This window comes from Pseudophryne corroboree, chromosome 1 (assembly GCF_028390025.1).
Source record: "Pseudophryne corroboree isolate aPseCor3 chromosome 1, aPseCor3.hap2, whole genome shotgun sequence".
Lineage (NCBI taxonomy): Eukaryota > Metazoa > Chordata > Amphibia > Anura > Myobatrachidae > Pseudophryne > Pseudophryne corroboree.
Window position 1 is genome coordinate 1208692527 of NC_086444.1, and position 23875 is coordinate 1208716401.

General features: G+C 49.0%; 1 protein-coding gene and 1 non-coding gene across 2 annotated transcripts in view; both read left to right on the forward strand.

Moving 5' to 3' along the window:
* DNAAF9 (dynein axonemal assembly factor 9) overlaps positions 1-23875 on the forward strand; it is a 233853-nt gene that overhangs the window by 107764 nt on the left and 102214 nt on the right. The window contains exons 19-23 of the mRNA XM_063925341.1: positions 8914-8964; positions 9112-9199; positions 10350-10453; positions 12396-12542; positions 13022-13113. Coding sequence (XP_063781411.1) covers positions 8914-8964; positions 9112-9199; positions 10350-10453; positions 12396-12542; positions 13022-13113 — 482 coding nt within the window. The remainder of the gene's footprint in view (positions 1-8913; positions 8965-9111; positions 9200-10349; positions 10454-12395; positions 12543-13021; positions 13114-23875) is intronic.
* Positions 16710-16828, forward strand: LOC134943375 (5S ribosomal RNA). The gene has a single exon (XR_010181500.1). It is a non-coding gene; the product is annotated as a 5S ribosomal RNA (ribosomal RNA).

Genomic DNA, 23875 nt, shown 5'->3' on the forward strand with positions numbered 1-23875 from the left:
GATTATGGACGCGACAGTGGTCAGGGGATGCGGATTCCAAACGGCATATGGAAGTATTGCCGTATAAAGGGGAGGAGTTATTTGTGGTCGGTCTATCTGACCTGGTGGCCACGGCAACGGCTGGAAAATCCACCTTTTTACCCCAAGTCACCTCGCAGCAGAAAAAGATACCGTCTTTTCAGGCTCAGTCCTTTCGTCCCCATAAGGGCAAGCGGGCAAAAGGCCACTCATATCTGCCCCGGGGCAGAGGAAAGGGAAAAAGACTGCAGCAAACAGCCTCTTCCCACGAACAGAAGCCCTCCCCCGCTTCTGCCAAGTCCTCATCATGACGCTGGGGCCTTACAAGCGGACTCAGGCACGGTGGGGGCCCGTCTCAAGAATTTCAGCGCGCAGTGGGCTCACTCGCAAGTGGACCCCTGGATCCTGCAGGTAGTATCTCAGGGGTACAAATTGGAATTCGAGACGTCTCCCCCTCGCCGGTTCCTGAAGTCTGCTTTACCAACGTCTCCCCCCGACAGGGAGGCGGTATTGGAAGCCATTCACAAGCTGTATTCCCAGCAGGTGATAATCAAGGTACCCCTCCTACAACAGGGAAAGGGGTATTATTCCACGCTGTTTTTGGTACCGAAGCCGGACGGCTCGGTGAGACCCATTTTAAATCTGAAATCCTTGAACACTTACATAAAAAGGTTCAAGTTCAAGATGGAGTCACTCAGAGCAGTGATAGTGAACCTGGAAGAAGGGGACTATATGGTGTCTCTGGACATCAAGGATGCTTACCTCCATGTCCCAATTTGCCCTTCTCACCAAGGGTACCTCAGGTTTGTGGTACAGAACTGTCACTATCAGTTTCAGACGCTGCCGTTTGGATTGTCCACGGCACCCCGGGTCTTTACCAAGGTAATGGCCGAAATGATGATTCTTCTTCGAAGAAAAGGCGTCTTAATTATCCCTTACTTGGACGATCTCCTGATAAGGGCAAGGTCCAGAGAACAGTTAGAGGTCGGAGTAGCACTATCTCAAGTAGTACTACGACAGCACGGATGGATTCTAAATATTCCAAAATCGCAGCTGATTCCGACGACACGTCTGCTGTTCCTAGGGATGATTCTGGACACAGTACAGAAAAAGGTGTTTCTCCCGGAGGAGAAAGCCAAGGAGTTATCCGACCTAGTCAGGAACCTCCTAAGACCAGGCCAAGTGTCAGTACATCAATGCACAAGGGTCCTGGGAAAGATGGTGGCTTCTTACGAAGCGATTCCATTCGGCAGATTCCACGCAAGAACTTTTCAGTGGGATCTGCTGGACAAATGGTCCGGATCGCATCTTCAAATGCATCAGCGGATAACCCTGTCTCCAAGGACAAGGGTGTCTCTCCTGTGGTGGTTACAGAGTGCTCATCTCCTAGAGGGCCGCAGATTCGGCATTCATGATTGGGTCCTGGTGACCACGGATGCCAGCCTGAGAGGCTGGGGAGCAGTCACACAGGGAAGAAATTTCCAGGGCTTGTGGTCAAGCATGGAAACGTCACTTCACATAAATATCCTGGAACTAAGGGCCATTTACAATGCCCTAAGTCAGGCAAGACCTCTGCTTCAGGGTCAGCCGGTGTTGATCCAGTCGGACAACATCACGGCAGTCGCCCACGTAAACAGACAGGGCGGCACAAGAAGCAGGAGGGCAATGATGGAAGTGGCAAGGATTCTTCGCTGGGCGGAAAATCAGGTGATAGCACTATCAGCAGTGTTAATTCCGGGAGTGGACAACTGGGAAGCAGACTTCCTCAGCAGACACGATCTTCTCCCGGGGGAGTGGGGACTTCACCCAGAAGTCTTCCACATGATTGTGAACCGTTGGGAAAAACCAAAGGTGGACATGATGGCGTCCCGCCTCAACAAAAAACTGGACAGATATTGCGCCAGGTCAAGGGACCCTCAGGCAATAGCTGTGGACGCTCTGGTAACACCGTGGGTGTACCAGTCAGTGTATGTGTTCCCTCCTCTTCCTCTCATACCAAAAGTACTGAGAATCATAAGAAGGAGAGGAGTAAAGACTATACTCGTGGCTCCGGATTGGCCAAGAAGGACTTGGTACCCGGAAATTCAAGAGATGCTCACGGAAGACCCGTGGCCTCTACCTCTAAGAAAGGACCTGCTCCAGCAGGGACCATGTCTGTTCCAAGACTTACCGCGGCTGCGTTTGACGGCATGGCGGTTGAACGCCGGATCCTGAAGGAAAAAGGCATTCCGGATGAAGTCATCCCTACCCTGATCAAAGCCAGGAAGGATGTAACCATACAACATTATCACCGTATTTGGCGTAAATATGTTGCGTGGTGCGAGGCCAGGAAGGCCCCTACAGAGGAATTTCAACTGGGTTGTTTCCTGCATTTCCTGCAAACAGGACTGTCTATGGGCCTCAAATTAGGGTCCATTAAGGTTCAAATTTCGGCCCTGTCAATATTCTTCCAAAAAGAACTGGCTTCTGTTCCTGAAGTTCAGACGTTTGTCATGGGAGTACTGCATATACAGCCTCCTTTTGTGCCTCCAGTGGCACCTTGGGATCTCAATGTAGTTTTGGGATTCCTAAAATCACATTGGTTTGAACCACTCACCACTGTGGACTTAAAATATCTCACATGGAAAGTGGTAATGCTGTTAGCCCTGGCTTCAGCCAGGCGTGTCTCAGAATTGGCGGCTTTATCCTATAAAAGCCCTTACCTAATTTTTCATACGGACAGGGCAGAATTGAGGACTCGTCCTCAATTTCTCCCTAAGGTGGTTTCAGCATTTCACTTAAACCAGCCTATTGTGGTGCCTGCGGCTACTAGGGACTTGGAGGATTCCAAGTTGCTGGACGTAGTCAGGGCCCTGAAAATTTGTTTCCAGGACGGCTGGAGTCAGGAAATCTGATTCGCTGTTTATCCTGTATGCACCCAACAAGCTGGGTGCTCCTGCTTCTAAGCAGACGATTGCTCGTTGGATTTGTAGTACAATTCAGCTTGCACATTCTGTGGCAGGCCTGCCACAGCCAAAATCTGTAAAAGCCCATTCCACACGGAAAGTGGGCTCATCTTGGGCGGCTGCCCGAGGGGTCTCGGCTTTACAACTTTGCCGAGCAGCTACTTGGTCAGGGGCAAACACGTTTGCTAAATTCTACAAATTTGATACCCTGGCTGAGGAGGACCTGGAGTTCTCTCATTCGGTGCTGCAGAGTCATCCGCACTCTCCCGCCCGTTTGGGAGCTTTGGTATAATCCCCATGGTCCTTTCGGAGTCCCCAGCATCCACTAGGACGTTAGAGAAAATAAGAATTTACTTACCGATAATTCTATTTCTCATAGTCCGTAGTGGATGCTGGGCGCCCATCCCAAGTGCGGATTGTCTGCATTACTTGTACATAGTTATTGTTACAAAAATCGGGTTATTGTTGTTGTGAGCCATCTTTTCAGAGGCTCCTTCTGTTATCATGCTGTTAACTGGGTTCAGATCACAAGTTGTACGGTGTGATTGGTGTGGCTGGTATGAGTCTTACCCGGGATTCAAAATCCTTCCTTATTGTGTACGCTCGTCCGGGCACAGTATCCTAACTGAGGCTTGGAGGGGGGTCATAGGGGGAGGAGCCAGTGCACACCAGCTAGTCCTAAAGCTTTTACTTTGTGCCCAGTCTCCTGCGGAGCCGCTATTCCCCATGGTCCTTTCGGAGTCCCCAGCATCCACTACGGACTATGAGAAATAGAATTATCGGTAAGTAAATTCTTATTATATATATATATTTATATAAAGCTAGATAGGGAATACTATGAGGATCTACTGTGATATAATATCAATGATTTATTTTCAAAGGAATTCTGGTGCAAAGATCCTACTGAAAATACGAGGAAGCAAGTGATGCCAACTCTACCATCGTAGCTGTGTTACAGTTGCAGTGTGAGGGTTGCATGTCGGCTGGTGTTTACATTTTTATTTTTTATTATTTATCAATTGTGTCCTGTTGCTTTTTCTATGTAAGGAAGGGAACAGTAATTCCAGCCGGGTCCGATACCTTCGCTTCCGTCATCTCTCGCAGCCTTTCTCTTCCTAATTTAAAGGGTGAAAGCGCCGCATAATACCCTGGTAGGGGATTTAAACAACATGCCTAAAGCACCAACCGGGAGGCGGTAGAAGCCAGAGACCTGTTATGTTTGTACGAAATGTAACAGGAAGAACACGCGGGTTTGCAGCTCTGGGGTGTGCGACTCCTGCTTGGACAAGGACGCTCCACCTGGGAGCAGTGCTCCGGCTAGGTCATGGGAGAATCACGCAAGCAGCAATCGGAATGGATCTGCTGAATTCTTTAAGACGAGGGAATTTCTCATTAAGTTAACGCCGCCCGCACATACAGAAACAAATGTGCGCAAGGCAGTTAAAAGAACTCTTCATATTATACCATAAAGGTGAGTTAATTGAATCTACCCTAGATGCCGATTTTCCAGAAGAGGACACGGCAATCTCAGGTCTTGAGTCTTTAACTGAAGCGGTGAAGGAGCTCCTAGCCTCTAAGGTAGAAGAAGTAACGGAGCCTGAAGAATTCGAATTGTTCGAATCCCAAATGGCCGTTCAGCAGTGTTTCCCATTCCTAAATCCCTCCAATCTCAAATGGAGGAGGCTTGGAAACAAGCTGACAAACATTTTCAATTTCCAAAACGGTTTCAAGTAACTTACCCTTTACCTAAAGGGGTAATGGATAAATGGGGAACTCCGCCGGTAGTAGATGCCTCACTAGGAATGCTTCAGTCGATTTTTGTGGCAGCAGATGCGGCACAGAGACCTACGCTCATCTGTGTTTGGGTTAACAAGGCCATGGGAGCATGGGCGAGCCGTATTTTACAGGCTATTGAGGAGAAAAATAGCTTGGAAGAGATTACCCAATTGGCGGAACACATTCGAGAATCTGCTTCATACTTGTGTCAGACCTCAAAGTATGTTAGCAGGATTGCATCGCGCATCTCCATATCGGCTGGACGGATTTTATGGCTCAGAGAATGACAAGGAGACTCTGACACCAAGAAGGCGGTGGAATCCATTCCCTTTGGGGGTGAAATGCTTTTCGGTCCAGAGTTGGACAACTGGATTGCACAGGCTACGGTAGGGAAGTCCACATTCCTACCTACTCCTTATACGAGAACCATTCCACAGGTTAACAGAGGTTATTCGGGTCCACTGTTTAATTCGTTCAGATCTCAGGCCTTTCGAGCCCGAGGAAGAGGTTTCGGGCGCCGGCACGTGGGGGCAGAGGTAGAGGCCGCTCACAGGCAACACCCAGAAAGCAGGAGAAACCTGCTGACAAGACCGTGGCATGACGGTCTCCGAGCTCACCTGGGGTTCCCCCTGGTGGGCGCACGTCTGGAAGGTTTTCAGGACATATGGGCCAACACCTCACCAGAATGTTGGATAAACAACATAATCTCACACAAAATAGATTTCCAAGAGAGACCTCACAGTCAGTTTTTTACAATGGGTTTACCTCGGTGCCCTCAGAAGGCAGAAGCACTACTGACGGCAGTTCAGAAATTACTACAGTCAGAAGTCATTGTTCCAGTTCCTACCTCTCAGAGAGGAACGGGGTTCTATTCCAGTCTTTTTGTCATGCCAAAGCCGGATGGGACGGTCAGGCCGATACTCAATTTAAAAGTTTTAATCCAGTTTCAAAGGGTTTACAAATTCAATATGGAATCAATCCAGTCAGTCATTGCAGGGAGAGTTCATGGTGTCCATAGACATAAAGGATGCATACCTGCATATCCCTATTTGGTCTCCCCACCAAGCTTACCTAAGGTTGCACTGGTGAGGGATCATTACCAATTCAGAGTTCTACCATTCGGCCTATCATCAGCCCCAAGGATCTTCACGAAGATCATGGCGGTCATGGTTGCAGGATTGAGACTATTAGGGGTCACGATAATACCTTATCTAGACGATCTTCTGATCAAGGCCTCCTCTCAACAGAAGTTAATAATGGAGGCTCAGACATCTCACCGAATTCTCATTCAACACGGGTGGATAGTGAATTTCCAGAAATCCAATCTCATTCCAACTCTACGGATTCAGTTCCTAGGTCTCATCTTGGACACGGTGAAATTGAAAATTTTCTTGCCACAGTCCAAGATCCAGGACATACAGAAGTTAGTGGCTCAGGTATGTTCGAAGCTCTCCAGTACGGCAGACTTCACTCCCGACCATTCCAGATGAACCTCATTGCTCAGAGAGCAGGGTTGCACTGGCTTCTTCATCGGAGAATCCGACTTCAACCGAAAGTACGAGTCTCCTTGATATGGTGGTCGTTACACAAGAATCTCGCAGCAGGGAGGAGATTCAGCATTTGGGATTGGAGGATCCTGACAACGGACGCCAATCTCAGTGGTTGGGGTGCCATCCTAGAAGACTGTCTGTTTCAGGGATAACCATAAACATTCTCGAACTAAGAGCAGTTTACAATGCGCTTCTCTTGGCCGAAGACCTAGTCATGGGTCATTACGTACGGATACAGTCAGACACTGTCACAACAACGGCTTACATAAACCGTCAAGGGGGAACAAAGAGCAGGATGGCGTTAAAAGAAGCCACAAGGATCTGGTTGTGGGCGGAAAGGTGAAACGCCATCCTCTCGGCAGTGTTCATTCCAGGAGTGGAGAACTGGGAAGCAGATTATCTCAGTCGCCAGGACATGCATCCGGGTGAGTGGTGCCTGCATCCACGGATTTTCAACATGGTGGTCAGGAGATGGGGTCTACCTCAGGTCGACCTAATGGCGTCGCAACAGAACCATCAGCTGCCCAGACATGTGTCCAGCACAAGGGATCCAGCAACAGAAGGAGTGGACGCATTAACACTTTCTTGGTGTTACAAAAAGGTTTACATCTTTCCACCTTTTCCACTCATACCGTGGGTTCTGAAGAGGTCGAAACGAGAACGAGTGTGGGCGATTCTAATCGCATGGCCACGCAGGAGTTGGTACTCTGATCTACAAGGGTTGTTAGCGGACGACCCTTGGCGGTTACCTCAGAAAGAAGAGGGCCTGCTATCTCAAGGCCCGTTTCACCACCTGGATCTGAACAGGCTGCGTTTAACGGCGTGACTATTGAAACCCGGATCTTAAAGAACAGAGGGATACCTAGAACGGCCATTCCTACGATGATTGCAGCTAGGAAGCCGGTCACAGCCATGCACTACTACAGAATTTGGAAGAAGTACATAGACTGGTGTCAGGATCGTGGATGGAATTCGACGACCTTCCACTTATCCAGACTTTTACTTTTCCTTCAGGCCGACCTAGAGTTAGGTCTGCGGCTGGGATCTCTGAAGTTTCCAGTGTCTGCTCTTTCCATCCTTTTTCAACAGCGGTTGGCATCATTGCCAGGGGTTCAAACCTTTTTGCAGGGGGTTCTAAAGATACAGCCCCCTTTTCATCATCCCAATGCTCCATGGAATTTAAATTTGGTGTTTGATTTTTTGAAATCGCCACTCTTTGAGCCGTTACCGAGAACAGACCTGAAATATCTCTCTTGGAAGGGAACGTTGTTGCTGGCCTTGGCTTCGGCTAGACAGGTTTTCTGAGTTAGGAGCCTTATCGTGTAAGAGTCCTTTTTTAATTTTTCTTGAGGATCGGGCGGAACTCCGTACAAGAGCGGATTTCTTTCCTAAGGTTGTTTTGGGGTTTCATGTAAACCAGCCAATTGTGGTTCCATCTTTCCAGTGTCTCGCAGATGGGGACGTGTCCTTGGATGTTGTCCGAGCGTTGCGGGTGTACGTACACGTTACGTCGTCCTTCAGGAAGTCAGACCATTTGTTTGTCTTTGATGATGGGCCAAAGAAGGGTTGGCCGGCTTCTAAGCAGTCTCTGTCTCGATGGATTAGACTTGCCATTAGGCAGGCTTATATTTCCTGTGGTAAACAGGTTTCGGTACAGACGGGTGCTCATACCACCCAATCGGTGGGTGCCTTCTGGGTGGCTGCCAGAGGTGTTTCCACTACTCAACTTTGCAGAGCTGCGACGTGGTCCCCAGCCCACACGTTCGCAAAATTTTCCTGGTTTGATACCTTTGTGTCCGAAGATTCTAAGTTCGGACGTTTGCTTTTGCAGGCTACAGACAGCACTCCCTCCCTGGGGGATAACTTTGGGACGTCCGCTAATGTCTAAGGAACGCTCCAGTGTCCCCTAGTGGATGAAAGAGAAAAGAGGATTTTGGTACTTACCGATAAATCCATTTCTCTGAATCCTCTAGGGGACACTGGACGCCCGCCTCGGTGCTATCGACCTGCTGTGTTTATGGTTTTTGTTCTAACAGTTTGTACAAACAGTGTTAGTTTTTCGGTTTAAGCTGTTTCTTGGATGCTGTTTAATATGTTGTACGGTTCGGTTCCTCGCCAGATGCTATAGTATCATGTCCTATTCTCTCAGTCAAATTTTCCAAACTGAGGGAGGAGGGATGTGAAGGGGGAGACGATACTAATTTTAGATTGTGCCACACCTCCGGTTGCAAGCTTCACACCCCTAATGTCTAAGGAACGCTCCAGTGTCCCCTAGCCGATTCAGAGAAATGGATTTATCGGTAAGTACCAAAATCCTCTTTTTTTCTAAGTGCCAATTCTGTTCTGCTCCGTATACAGACTCAGTCACACACGATATACAAGTGTCATATATCACATTACTCAGTACAGGCTCTTTGTTTGTTTTAGTCACATTACGTTGCAAATTATACACATTTTCTGCAAAAATAGACTCCTAACGTTAACAGAGTTGCACGGAACCTGTATGAGGACACATCTGTAGGAGCTTATTGGTTGATACTTTATCTCTCTCCAAGCTATGATACATATCTCCTTCAGTCATTCTAAGCTAAATCATTTCTTTTCCAACCCTTTTTGTTATTCAGGTGGAAGATAATGAAGTAAAACTTTCTGAGAGAGCTCAGAATACTGTGAAGGTGAGTACGAGTGAGCGACCAGTCAGTCCTCTTAGTGATAGTCATTCCTAACCTCGCAGTGCATACTCCTTATTTCATATCTATGACGTGAATACAGTGTATAGACTGGTTGCGACGCTGGTATAATTGGTCACCGTTGCTTTGCAGGAACATGAATCATTTCTCGGGAGTTTCCTGTCCGGTGGAGACGGGGCCTACATGTGTTCCAGTAGCCAACACATATCGCCTGAGGAAGGTAAGACGCCCGGGCCACAGAGCAGGCTTCTGGCCGTGTGTTCCGTTAGCAGAGAGTTTCCTTGTTGAAGTTGCTGAACAGATGCAGGGCTGTGATTGTAACAGCTGCGGGCAGCTCTAAATAGAGGAATTCTAATTATGGGCACCCTGTATTTGGGGAGCTGGGCACCTACATAATATCACCCGTGGACTGAGACAGTATTTCTAAGACTCGTTCCGTATGCCGCAGAGGTGGCCCTAGTTTCTAGGAAATGGATAGTCTGTGGTCTCCTGAATATTGGATGTGTATGGGATAGTGACAGCCTCCCCTGTGTAGGGGATAGATGCACTGTAAGTAAGGCTAATGTGATGTACCCTGTAATCCATCCTGCCCTCCGATCCTACCTGCAGCTTATGTCACAAAATAAGAAAAAGTCCCCATACAATGATAAACGTGAGAACGTTGTTGTAACAACTACTATAGACTACCCCTTAACTGCCAGTATATACACGTTCTTCCCTTTTAAATGGCTGTTTAGTCTTCCTCTTGCCCTCATCCGCTCTTTAATACCCCCTTTCACACCGCACAAATAATCCGGTATCGACCCAGTATGTTGCCAGGTTGACGCGGGTCACTGTGCAGTGTGAAAGGGTCACTCCCGAATTCCCAGGTCGCCTGACCCAGTAATTCAACCAGGGAGTAAAGGGTTATTCCCGGGTTATTACTGGGTCAGGTGCAGTGTGAACGGGTTTCCCGGTCGATGTGACCCGGTACCCACTGACAGCATAGGGAGAGGCGGCGCGGAGATGATGTCATCTCCTATTACCGCACCCACCTCCGATGACACCACGATCCCCACCCCCAATAGCATATTGCCGTGTTGGGAAGCCCGTTCTCAGGGTCCAATGCTGGGTCACATCCGGGAAGGGCCCGTTTCCAATTCCCAGATGCGACCCGGTATTAGTGTCACACAGCTCCAGTGTTTTCCGGTGCTGTTAGTGGAACTGCGGAGCTCCCGGAATAACGGCTGCGAGGACAGGCACCGGGGATCCTGGGAATGCGGTGGTAACATTGTGTTTTCAGCGTTTGGGAAGGACTGTTCTGTTTTATTCCCGAGCAGCCGCCACATGATACATTTTTAATGATTTGCTCATTATTATTTTTTTCCCAGGCAAATTGTATTTCTTTTCTGAAGGCGTCCTGTTTGTTCACCCCAACCACGGAAGCATCACAGTACCGAGGAGTCACATGACCTCTATCAAGTTTCATGATGGTGTAAGTACCCGCTCTCTAAAAGTGATTGTTGTTCTACAGGCGGTTACATGTCTGGCACCTAGAACATACGGAGCCATGAGCTTCCTACAGTGCGTTTTAATGTAGAACTTCGGGCAATTGCGTGTGTATTAATATACAGCCTAAAGCTCATTCCAACAGGCTGATCTAAACCTGCGCTACGGCCACACATCTCTGGCTGTAATAACCCCTAACCTGATTGGTGACTGGTTCATTCTACAGGGACTAACACAATGAGGGATTTTACCACAGGAATCAGTAAGGTGCAGTGACGATGCTGGCTGCATGTCATTCTGGCCAATCAGGATTCTCCATACACTTCACACTGCTCCGGGGTGTTTATTTCATAATGAACACCACATTAACAGTTTTTTGACATCACTGAGAATGCAGCCTATCCATTCACTAGGAGCCAGTGACATCACTGAGAGTGCAGCCTATCCATTCACTAGGAGCTAGTGACATCACTGAGAATGCAGCCTATCCATTCACTAGGAGCTAGTGACATCACTGAGAATGCAGCCTATCATTCGCTAGGAGCTAGTGACATCACTGAGAATGCAGCCTATCATTCGCTAGGAGTTAGTGACATCACTGAGAATGCTGCCTATCCATTCACTAGGAGCCAGTGACATCACTGAGAGTGCAGCCTATCCATTCACTAGGAGCCAGTGACATCACTGAGAGTGCAGCCTATCCATTCACTAGGAGCCAGTGACATCACTGAGAGTGCAGCCTATCCATTCACTAGGAGCCAGTGACATCACTGAGAGTGCAGGCTATCCAGTCACTAGGAGCCAGTGACATCACTGAGAGTGCAGCCTATCCATTCACTAGGAGCCAGTGACATCACTGAGAGTGCAGCCTATCCATTCACTAGGAGCCAGTGACATCACTGAGAGTGCAGCCTATCCATTCACTAGGAGCCAGTGACATCACTGAGAGTGCAGCCTATCCAGTCACTAGGAGCCAGTGACATCACAGAAAATGGCTTGCTTGCTGTCTAGGCATCTCAGACTTTATGTAGCGTTTTAGGTCTGTCACTCATATCCTGATGGTGTGCCGCTTGTGGAAGTGGCGGCGTCCGTCTGTCTGACTGCGTGTCCTTATTATCACTTTCTATCTGTCCAGCGAATGTGCTGCGTGCAGCGTTTGTGCTCATCCTCCTCGATTTCCTTTCCAGTAACTTTTTACTATAACCAGGAGCCGGACAATAGAAAGAGTGCGTTGTCTCTGACATGCCGTATTCTCCAGTGACTGATGTACCATCTCCCCTCTTACCGAGCACTGACCTTCCTCCTATTGTCACTGGCAGCAGAGTAGCTGCATGTTGGCGGTAATTCCAGTTTGGGCTCATCGCCAGCTTTCTTCCTACATTCCTGACAGATGATAATATACATGTGCCCGGGATTGGGGCTGTTGTCCAGCTCTGTGCACAGCAATCTCCTCTATCATGCTGCATTTCTTCTGGTCTTGGTAAAGATCTCTGAGCAGCTGTGAACCATGACAGAGAGTGAGATAAAGTACCAACCAATCAGCTTCTGACTGTCATTTTTAAAACGCAGCCTGTGACATGACAGAAGCTGATTGGTGGGTGCTTTGTCCCTCTCCAGGCTTCCCCATAATAAATGGAGTGAAAATCCTGTAAGGCGCAGACTTGTATCATGCAGCATCTGTGTACCCAGTTACAGTCCACCAGGAGGATAAGGAGTAACATACTGGCTCCCGTGGCTGTCCAGTAGTGTCTTCTGATCAGACATACTGGAGAGAACGTACTGTCAGCGGCAGAATTATTAGGTGGCCACAGAGGCAGTGTGCGGTGCACAACCGTGAGACGTCTGCCGCTGAGCAGCGTACCTGACTTGTGTCTTACGTGTTACTAATCTCCCCCCTGCTGTACGTAAAGCTGTGTCTCCCCCTGCAGGATTCCAGCAGTGTCGTGGCTCTCCTGATCGTAGAGTGTAAAGGATCCCTGCTCGCTCACCTGCCCATCCATTTCAGTGCTCCTGGCAGCTTCATCACATTTGCACTTTTACCCAAGTCCAAGAGCTACCGGGCCTTTTACTCCCAGGTAAGGTGTAGGCCAGTACAAACTGTCATTACGCCATGGTACTTACTGACAAGTCATCTTATAGCAGTGTGGAAATGTACAAGGCTGACGATGACATCATAACCTGTGATAATAATTCTAGTCTCTAGTCCGTCACTAAACACCACCAAATACATTACACAGCTCCTAGCCAGTGATTCAAACTGTTCTAATGAGTAAAAAGCTGAAATGGCAAAGCTTAATATGTCAGTTAGTTCCCCTTTGGATATACACTAATGTCACAGGCCATGCCATTGTGTGAGCGTTTGTTATGCAGTGTCTTCCGGCCAATCATTTCATTGTTGTACCTATACCACTCTGATGCATGATGCACCACCATTCTCTGTCGCCCACATTGTTACATTGTGGGGTCTCGCAGTACACACGTGACAAAAGACCACCCAATCCCAGGGTTGTGCTGCTCTGTAGTACAATTAACTTTTCTCTTTAATATCATCTAGGTTCTTAAACAATGGCGGCAGCAGACTGAGAGTTCGGGAATCACCCTCCAGGTGATTGAGGACCACCGACTATCTGAGGAACAGAGGAAGATGTGAGTCACATCGGCTGTTGCCCTCGGAGTCTTAGCACCCATTGGACTGCGAGAGCCTTTACTGCTAACGGCAGATACTCCGCAGGTTACCCAGCTTGTCTTCTTATCCGCAGGTCACATTCACAAGCAATCACTTAGGCCCATATATAGGTGGACCCTGACACAATTTTCATAAGCTTGGCTCTGGAAGACACCACAGTGGATTTGAATGTGATCTAGAACCCATGGACTTTGCCAAATGCTGGCTTTGCTCCTTTGTAATGCTGTGCCACTTGTTTTGTCCGTGAGTCTTTCCGCCTTTAGGATTCTGCTCGATTTAGTTGAGATCAGGTGACTGACTCGGCCCTTTTTTGCCTTGGAAAAACTTTTGGGTTGGTTTTGCTGTATGCATTGGCTCATTGTTGACAGCGGGTATACACACTGTGCGATATCACTAGCAGTATTGCGTGGTGACGTCCTGCCGCAGCCGGCCGGACCATGCAGCTTTGGACGATGAGTCCAAATTGAGTTGCATGCACAGCCGAGAACGAGGGTCGTGCATCGCTCGTTGTCTGCTGTATAAACACTGGGCGATATAGTAAACGATATCGCTCAGGAGCGGGAATTTACTATTTCTCTGGCTGGGTCCACAGGATTATCCACAGGATAACATTGGGATATTGTCGAGCGACAGCGAAAATGGCACCAACACGGTCACGAGCTTTCTGGCCTCCCAGGATGCATTGGGGCCTCCACTATATAGTCCCGCCCACTGACTCAGTCAGATCAGTTTTTTGCTTGGTTTGGCAGGAAGCCGCATGGTCACAGGGCTGTTGTGAATAAAGCAGCCTAAAGCTTTTATTATTTTATTTTTTATAGACTTACTATATTGTTTTTTTGAGCGACTTCTCTTAACAGCGTCTTAAACGCATATTAGAAAGAGTCGCTCCAACAACTCCCCACCGGGTCGCAACAACGCTTACCTTCGGGTATAAGTGCTGTCTCGACGGGCGTCTGTGTCGGATGCTCTAGCACAGGCATGTCCAAACTGCGGCCCTCCAGCTGTTGTGAAACTACATATCCCAGCATGCCCTAACACAATTTTGCTGTCAGTGAATGCTAAAGCTGTGTCAGAGCATGCTGGGATGTGTAGTTTCTCAACAGCTGGAGGGCCGCAGTTTGGACATGCCTGTTCTAGCAGGTCCAGCAGACGTAACCAGGCTGTGGCCGGAGCATGGGGAGACGGTGAGTCTATGGACTTCCTCTTACTAGAGGGGTCAGGACACAGCTACACTAATTTGGTGGAGACTACAAACAGTGTGTTGATGCGCCGAACATCTCGAGTGTGACAGCGCTACGCCCCGGGGATCATAGGCGCCAGGACTAGGTAGAGGCCGCGATCCTGGGAGTTTAAGTCAACAGGGGGATTCAGACGCTCTCCTGGCCGTCCCTCCTCCGAGTTCATGGCCAGTTCCCGCGGGTGTCTCGTTTCATGAACTGAATGACCTCACTTCCGGCTCAGACGCTACCACGAGGGTACTCGGTCGCAGCTTAGACGCTGCGGTTGTGTACACTGGAGATAAAACCCGCCAGACCGAGTCGCAGGCCTTAGCGTCTGCATACACGTGGAAGTCGCTCAGCGTCCGTGTCCGTTGGTGAGCGTCCGTGTCCGTTATCAGTTACCAAGAGCGGCAGTGTACACCAGTAGCGTCTGAATCCACTCAGCGTCTTACGAGCGTATTTGCTTGGATATGGAAGTGTGGTGAGTCTCCCTGTATCCCGCTCTACAGTACTAAAAATTCTCTCTACTTCTTAGTATGCATTGTTAATTTCTCCTTCATCCACTAGGGGCCACTGGAGTGTAGTTACAATGGGGAGATAGTAGGTGGTATTGGTAGCTGGCACTTTAAAAATTCTCACACTGTGGCTAGCTCCTCCCCTACTATCTCCCCTCCAAGCCAGTCTTAGTTAAGTGCCCGAGGTAGCTGGTTCACTTGGGTTTAGCTGAAGAATTTTCTTCTTTTTTCTTTATTATTTTATTTTTCTTACACACACTCACAGACTGGCAGCTCTGCCACTGCCAGTCTGCACCGTGGGAGCTGCCGGCGGGGTCCCATCGCAGCTGCGTGCGGCTAGGGATGGGCCCCGGCTGAGGGAGACACTGAGCTCTCCTGAGTTGGCGGACACCGCTGCGTGCGGCGCGTGTCGCGGCCACTCCATCCAGCAGAAGATTCCGGCAGCATGGCAGCGGTGAGTATCAAAAATGGTCGGACACCGCTGCGTGCGGCTTGTGTCGGGACCACCCCACCACAGAAGATTCCGGCTGGACGCCGCTGCGTGCGGCGTGTGTCGGGGCCGATCCACCAAGAACACAGTGGTGAGTGAAGTATACTTTATTTGTGGTGGCTATGTATGTTTTTAGAGCAATCTGTTTATTGTTGTACAACCCACTCCAGAAGGGCTCTCTGGGGCTGTAATGTACTTTATTGTATCCTTACCTGTCCTCCTCATGGAGAAACAGACAGGATGATTGGGGGAGGCTGAGTATGTGTTTATACAACCCTGACTGAAAAACGGGTGTGTGTCATTCTGATAACCCTCTGCTCCCCCAGCTCCCCGCACCCCCCGCACCCACTCAGCGCGACTCACAGAGCCGGCACAGGGATCCCGCTCGAGCGCAAAGCAATGTTTAAATTTGGCGCCTTGTACGGAGGGGGCGGAGCTAAGTCCCGCTCTGTAGAGCGAGCTCAGCGCTCCCTGCTCCCAGGCGGCGACTCGCGCTCTGTTCAGCGCAACACTCCCCGGCGGCGGCTAGCAGATACAGGGCTCTACTAGCGCTGTATAGCGGGCTCAGCGCTCAGCGCTCCCCGGCGGTGACTCGCAGGCCCAGCGGAGGGTACAGCTCGCTTCCCGCTTAGTTTTGCAATAAGGCGCCATAGCCGGGGGGCGGAGCTAACTCCTGCTCTGTACAGCGGGCTCAGCATTCTCCGCTCCCCGGCCACTGTTATAGTGTAATAGGCATTTATGTGAGTTTAATGCACATGGTGCTGAGGAGAATGTGATATAGTCAGAGTGGCTCAGCACTAATCCAGTTATCCACTATATAGATTTTATCGCATAGCCCAGAGGAGTTTCACTCTGGCGGCCATTTCCTCCCTGCACAGACCTGGCTTCATATTTGCAGTGTCTCCTATAGCCCAGTGGGCTAATCTTGCATACTCAGAGACAAATACAAATAAAGTCCCAGGTATATTAACAGTTAACCCGCTTTACTCAGCGGGCTCCCAGGTCTCCCCGTCGCTAGGCAACAGCTCTGGGATTTGTAACTTTTCGATACTTCAGGCTGCTGAAATATAGATACATTCCTCCTGCAGTAGAGTCCTCTACCCAGCATTTTCCTACTTGCAAATCAGGGAACCTGCTCTATTACAGTAGCTGGGACTCAGCTCAATAATAATTAAAAGGATCTACTGTGCAGTATTTATTTACCTACGGTGTGTGTGTATATATACATATATAGTTATGTTTGTGCATGTATATATATAGATATATATATTTAAGTGCGTGTAGGTATGTATATAGATAAATCCATAAAATACCAGATATAGGGGATAAAAGCCTACGGCCACACCACCCTGAACACGCCCGATCTCGTCTGATCTCGGAAACTAAGCAGGGTCAGGCCCGGTTAGTACTTGGATGGGAGACCGCCTGGGAATACCAGGTGCTGTAGGCTACTTCCGCAATGTTTTCTAATAACAACATCTTGCACATAACATTTTCCCCCATCTTTCTCACAGGCTGGTCACCATTTTGAAAAGCCAGCGGAACCTCAGAGAAACATCTGGTGCACCTTAATTAGCGGTACACTAAATACAGGGCGGGGTGTTGCCTTCCCTTTATTATTCCTTGTTGTCACTAGTTACTAATGCTATTTGTAATTGTGGAATGCGTGTAAGGCATCAGACAAATAGCGCTGCGGCTCAGTACGCTAGTAGCGGGTATCTGAACAGGGGTTTGAATCCAAACAAAACTTTAAGGAGAACTCCTATAGCCTAGGGCTAAGACTCCTGTCCCACAGCGCAGCGTTGCTGGTTCAGGTCTCCGCTGCTCCAGAAAGTTTATTTTAATCGTATCGGTCACTACACATTATAGTGCAGACCTTACGTAGGGCTCTGTTTATTTAACCCACCTTTTCTCCTTTCGTTTGTCTCTCCTGGGATAGTCGAAGAATTCCCGCTTAGGTGTGAAGTATGCGGCGGAGCCATCTGCTTCGCCCTCCACGCACCTGCACACCCCTGTTTGATCAATGATGCAGGTAATGTCACTATTAACCAGACAATAGCTCATCAGGTAAGCCCTTGGACTTTGGTTTCCAAGGTCACAGGATCAAATCACAGCGGGACCAAACACACCTTTCCAAAAAGAAACTTTGCTAACATTCCATGCATTACTGATGTCTGTTTTCTGTGGATCTGAACCAGTGTCTCAGAATATACAGGTACATAATACAGCAGTTCATCTGATACTGCAGGTAAAGGAGGAGGACACGTCAAGTCCATCAGGGTTCCACGCCATTGACGAAAATGACAGCGACTGGTTCAGTTTCGGATGAGCTGGGCAGGCTCCGGTAGGCGGCCGACAGACACCCGAATACACAATATCAGGTATCAAACAGGGTTTGTTTTCCTATCTTTTCCCCGCAGATGGCAGGAGATGGTATCAGAACCTCTCTAGGGTATACACCTCGGTGTATCGCCGGTCCATCAAGCCGCCGTTTTCCTGAGGCAACCTTGCTCAGGGATCCATCGACATATGCGGCAGCATGGTTCTACCGTATCCGGAGCAGGTAGGTTGGGGAACAATTGTCCTCTAGGTTACAGGATGCTTCGCATCAGGATCAATTGATACTTTGATACAGGTCAGAATCACGATTCTGCTTTATGTTCCTTGGAGGTCTCCATGTCTACAGACTCGGACCCTGCATCTTCGCTTGGGCTGTCTTAACCCGACGACCTCTGGGGCTGCGACAGTGACAAGTAAACATGAAATCCTACGGGGCAGATGGTTCTGGGGAAGGAACTTTCTGCAGGATTTCTTGAACCAATGGAGGTAGGTCCACTTTGATTTCTCCTACTACTGCCCCAGCTCCAAGACAGACCTTTACTGGTCTTCCCTTTAGATTGTTTCGTGCCCTTTCAGGTTTTTGACTCCACACGGGTGATATCTTCGTCGCCAGGGGTTCTCAGGGTAAAAAGGCTGAAGCAGAGGTTCAACATCCTCAGTCCAGTCTGATTTTATGTCATCCTATACACCCATTACACCTGCAGGGTCCCAGGGTAGGCGCAGGTCGATGGGAGAAGGCTTGGGCGGTTACAACCGTCTCAGGAGTCCCTCGGCATGGGTCGGCTGATTTACGATGACAAGAGAGTCATACTGCAGGCTGCGCTCCATAGGTTTCTAACCGCAAAGGGTGTTGATCCCTGTTTCTCTATCGTCCTAAGTGGATGCTGGGGTTCCTGAAAGGACCATGGGGAATAGCGGCTCCGCAGGAGACAGGGCACAAAAAAGTAAAGCTTTACTAGGTCAGGTGGTGTGCACTGGCTCCTCCCCCTATGACCCTCCTCCAGACTCAAGTTAGATTTTGTGCCCGAACGAGAAGGGTGCAATCTAGGTGGCTCTCCTAAAGAGCTGCTTAGAGAAAGTTTAGTTTAGGTTTTTTTTCTTTACAGTGAGTCCTGCTGGCAACAGGATCACTGCAACGTGGGACTTAGGGGGAAAGTAGTAAACTCACCTGCATGCAGAGTGGATTTGCTGCTTGGCTACTGGACACCATTAGCTCCAGAGGGATCGAACACAGGCCCAGCCGTGGAGTCCGGTCCCGGAGCCGCGCCGCCGACCCCCTTGCAGATGCTGAAGCGTGAAGAGGTCCGGAAACCGGCGGCTGAAGACTCCTCAGTCTTCATAAGGTAGCGCACAGCACTGCAGCTGTGCGCCATTTTCCTCTCAGCACACTTCACTGGGCAGTCACTGAGGGTGCAGAGCGCTGGGGGGGGGCGCTCTGAGAGGAAAATATAAACCTTATACAAGGCTAAAAATACCTCACATATAGCCCATAGGGGCTATATGGAGATATTTAACCCCTGCCTGACTGGAAAAATAGCGGGAGAAGAACCCGCCGAAAAAGGGGCGGGGCCTATCTCCTCAGCACACGGCGCCATTTTCTGTCACAGCTCCGCTGGTCAGAACGGCTCCCAGGTCTCTCCCCTGCACTGCAAACAGGGTAAAACAGAGAGGGGGGGCACATTAATGGCTATATATATATATATTAAAGCAGCTATAAGGGAGCACTTAATATAAGGATATCCCTTGTATATATAGCGCTTTGTGGTGTGTGCTGGCAGACTCTCCCTCTGTCTCCCCAAAAGGGCTAGTGGGTCCTGTCTTCATTAGAGCATTCCCTGTGCGTTTGCGGTGTGTGTCGGTACGTGGTGTCGACATGTATGAGGACGATATTGGTGTGGAGGCGGAGCAATTGCCAAATATGCAGATGTCACCCCCCAGGGGGTCGACACCAGAATGGATGCCTTTATTTGTGGAATTACGTGATGGTTTATCTTCCCTTAAACAGTCAGTTGAGGACATGAGGCGGCCGGACAATCAATTAATGCCTGTCCAGGCGCCTCAAACACCGTCAGGGGCTGTAAAACGCCCTTTGCCTCAGTCGGTCGACACAGACCCAGACACGGGCACTGATTCCAGTGACGACGGTAGAAATTCAAACGTATTTTCCAGTAGGGCCACACGTTATATGATTTTGGCAATGAAGGAGACGTTACATTTAGCTGATACTACAGATACCGTAAAACAGGGTATTATGTATGGTGTGAAAAAACTACAAACAGTTTTTCCTGAATCAGAAGAATTAAATGACGTGTGTGATGAAGCGTGGGTTGCTCCTGATAAAAAGTTGATAATTTCAAAAAAGTTATTGGCATTATACCCTTTCCCGCCAGAGGTTAGGGCGCGCTGGGAAACACCCCCTAAGGTGGACAAGGCGCTCACACGCTTATCCAAACAAGTGGCGTTACCCTCTCCTGAGACGGCCGCACTTAAGGATCCATCAGATAGAAAGATGGAAGTTATTCAAAAGAATATATACACACAGGCAGGTGTTATACTACGACCAGCTATAGCAACTGCCTGGATGTGCAGTGCTGGAGTAGTTTGGTCAGAATCCCTGATTGAAAATATTGATACCCTAGATAGGGACAATGTTTTACTGTCGTTAGAACAAATAAAGGATGCATTTATCTATATGCGTGATGCACAGAGGGATATTTGCACACTGGCATCTCGGGTGAGTGCTATGTCCATTTCAGCCAGAAGAGCCTTATGGACACGACAGTGGACAGGCGATGCGGATTCAAAACGTCACATGGAGGTTTTGCCGTATAAAGGGGAGGAGTTATTTGGAGTTGGTCTATCAGACTTGGTGGCCACGGCTACTGCCGGGAAATCCACTTTTTTACCTCAAGTCACTCCCCAACAGAGAAAGGCACCGACCTTTCAACCGCAGCCTTTTCGCTCCTACAAAAATAAGAGAGCAAAGGGCTTGTCGTACCTGCCACGAGGCAGAGGAAGAGGGAAGAGACACCAACAGGCAGCTCCTTCCCAGGAACAGAAGCCCTCCCCGGCTCCTGCAAAAACCTCAGCATGACGCTGGGGCCTCTCAAGCGGACTCGGGGACAGTGGGGGGCCGTCTCAAAAATTACAGCGCGCAGTGGGCTCACTCGCAGGTAGACCCCTGGATCCTGCAGATAATATCTCAGGGGTACAGGTTGGAATTAGAGACGGATCCTCCTCATCGTTTCCTGAAGTCTGCCTTACCAACCGTCTCTTCCGAAAGGGAGAGGGTGTTGGAAGCCATTCACAAGCTGTACGCTCAGCAGGTGATAGTCAAAGTACCCCTATTACAACAAGGAAAGGGGTATTATTCCACTCTATTTGTGGTACCGAAGCCGGATGGCTCGGTAAGGCCTATTCTAAATCTGAAGTCCTTGAACCTCTACATAAAAAAGTTCAAGTTCAAGATGGAGTCACTCAGAGCAGTGATAGCGAACCTGGAAGAAGGGGACTTTATGGTATCCTTGGACATCAAGGATGCGTATCTACACGTTCCGATTTACCCCGCACACCAGGGGTACCTCAGGTTCATTGTTCAAAACTGTCACTATCAGTTTCAGACGCTGCCGTTCGGATTGTCCACGGCGCCTCGGGTCTTTACCAAGGTAATGGCCGAGATGATGATTCTTCTTCGAAGAAAAGGCGTATTAGTTATCCCATACTTGGACGATCTCCTAATAAGGGCAAGGTCCAGAGAACAGCTGGAGACAGCTTTAGCACTATCTCAAGAGGTGCTAAGACAACACGGGTGGATTCTGAATATTCCAAAATCCCATTTAATCCCGACAACTCGTCTGCTGTTCCTAGGAATGATTCTGGACACGGTTCAGAAAAAGGTTTTCCTTCCAGAGGAAAAAGCCAAGGAGTTATCCGATCTGGTCAGGAACCTCCTAAAACCAGGAAAAGTGTCAGTACATCAATGCACAAGAGTCCTGGGAAAAATGGTGGCTTCTTACGAAGCAATTCCATTCGGCAGATTCCATGCAAGAATATTCCAAAGGGATCTGTTGGACAAATGGTCAGGGTCGCATCTGCAGATGCACCTGCAAATAACCCTGTCACCAAAGACAAGGGTGTCACTTCTGTGGTGGTTGCAGAAGGCTCACCTATTAGAAGGCCGCAGATTCGGCATTCAGGATTGGATCCTGGTGACCACGGACGCCAGCCTGAGAGGCTGGGGAGCAGTCACACAAGGAAGAAACTTCCAGGGAGTATGGACGAGTCTGGAAAAGTCTCTTCACATAAACATTCTGGAACTAAGAGCACTCTACAATGCTCTAAGCCAGGCGGAACTTCTCCTGCAAGGAAAGCCGGTGTTGATTCAGTCGGACAACATCACGGCGGTCGCCCATGTAAACAGGCAGGGCGGCACAAGAAGCAGGAGTGCAATGGCAGAAGCTGCCAAGATTCTTCGCTGGGCGGAGAATCACGTGATAGCACTGTCAGCAGTGTTCATCCCGGGCGTGGACAACTGGGAAGCAGACTTCCTCAGCAGACACGATCTTCATCCGGGAGAGTGGGGTCTACATCCAGAAGTCTTCAACATGTTAATAGACCGTTGGGAAAGACCAATTGTAGACATGATGGCGTCTCGCCTCAACAAGAAACTGGACAAATATTGCGCCAGGTCAAGAGATCCACAGGCAATAGCTGTGGACGCACTGGTAACTCCTTGGGTGTACCAGTCAGTGTATGTGTTTCCTCCTCTGCCGCTCATACCAAAGGTATTGAAGATCATACGGCAAAGAAGAGTAAGAACAATACTAGTGGTTCCGGATTGGCCGAGAAGGACTTGGTATCCGGAACTTCAAGAGATGCTCACGGACGAACCGTGGCCTCTACCTCTGAGAAGGGACCTGCTACAGCAGGGTCCCTGTCTTTTTCAAGACTTACCGCGGCTGCGTTTGACGGCATGGCGGTTGAACGCCAGATCCTAAAAGGGAAAGGCATTCCAGAAGAAGTCATTCCTACCTTGATTAAGGCACGGAAGGAAGTCACCGTGAAACATTATCACCGCATTTGGCGAAAATATGTAGCGTGGTGCGAGGATCGGAGGGTTCCGACGGAGGAATTCCAACTGGGTCGTTTCCTACATTTCCTGCAATCAGGATTATCTATGGGTCTCAAATTGGGATCCATTAAGGTTCAAATTTCGGCCCTGTCAATATTCTTCCAAAAAGAATTGGCCTCTGTCCCTGAGGTCCAGACTTTTGTCAAGGGAGTACTGCATATACAGCCTCCTGTGGTGCCTCCGGTGGCACCGTGGGATCTAAATGTAGTTTTAGATTTCCTCAAATCCCATTGGTTTGAACCATTGAAAAAGGTGGATTTGAAATATCTCACATTGAAAGTGACTATGTTACTAGCCCTGGCCTCTGCCAGGAGAGTATCTGAATTGGCGGCTTTATCTTATAAAAGTCCTTATCTAATCTTCCATTCGGATAGGGCAGAACTGCGGACTCGTCCGCATTTTCTCCCTAAAGTGGTATCAGCATTTCATCTGAACCAACCTATTGTGGTGCCTGCGGCCACTAGCGACTTGGAGGACTCCAAGTTGTTGGACGTTGTCAGAGCCTTAAAAATATACATTGCAAGGACGGCTGGAGTCAGAAAATCTGACTCGCTGTTTATATTGTATGCACCCAACAAGTTGGGCGCACCTGCTTCTAAGCAGTCGATTGCTCGTTGGATTTGTAACACAATTCAACTTGCACATTCTGTGGCAGGCCTGCCACAGCCTAAAACTGTAAAAGCCCACTCCACAAGGAAGGTGGGCTCATCTTGGGCGGCTGCCCGAGGGGTCTCGGCATTACAACTCTGCCGAGCAGCTACGTGGTCGGGGGAGAACACATTTGTAAAATTTTACAAATTTGATACCCTGGCAAAGGAGGACCTGGAGTTCTCTCATTCGGTGCTGCAGAGTCATCCGCACTCTCCCGCCCGTTTGGGAGCTTTGGTATAATCCCCATGGTCCTTTCAGGAACCCCAGCATCCACTTAGGACGATAGAGAAAATAAGAATTTACTTACCGATAATTCTATTTCTCGGAGTCCGTAGTGGATGCTGGGCGCCCATCCCAAGTGCGGATTATCTGCAA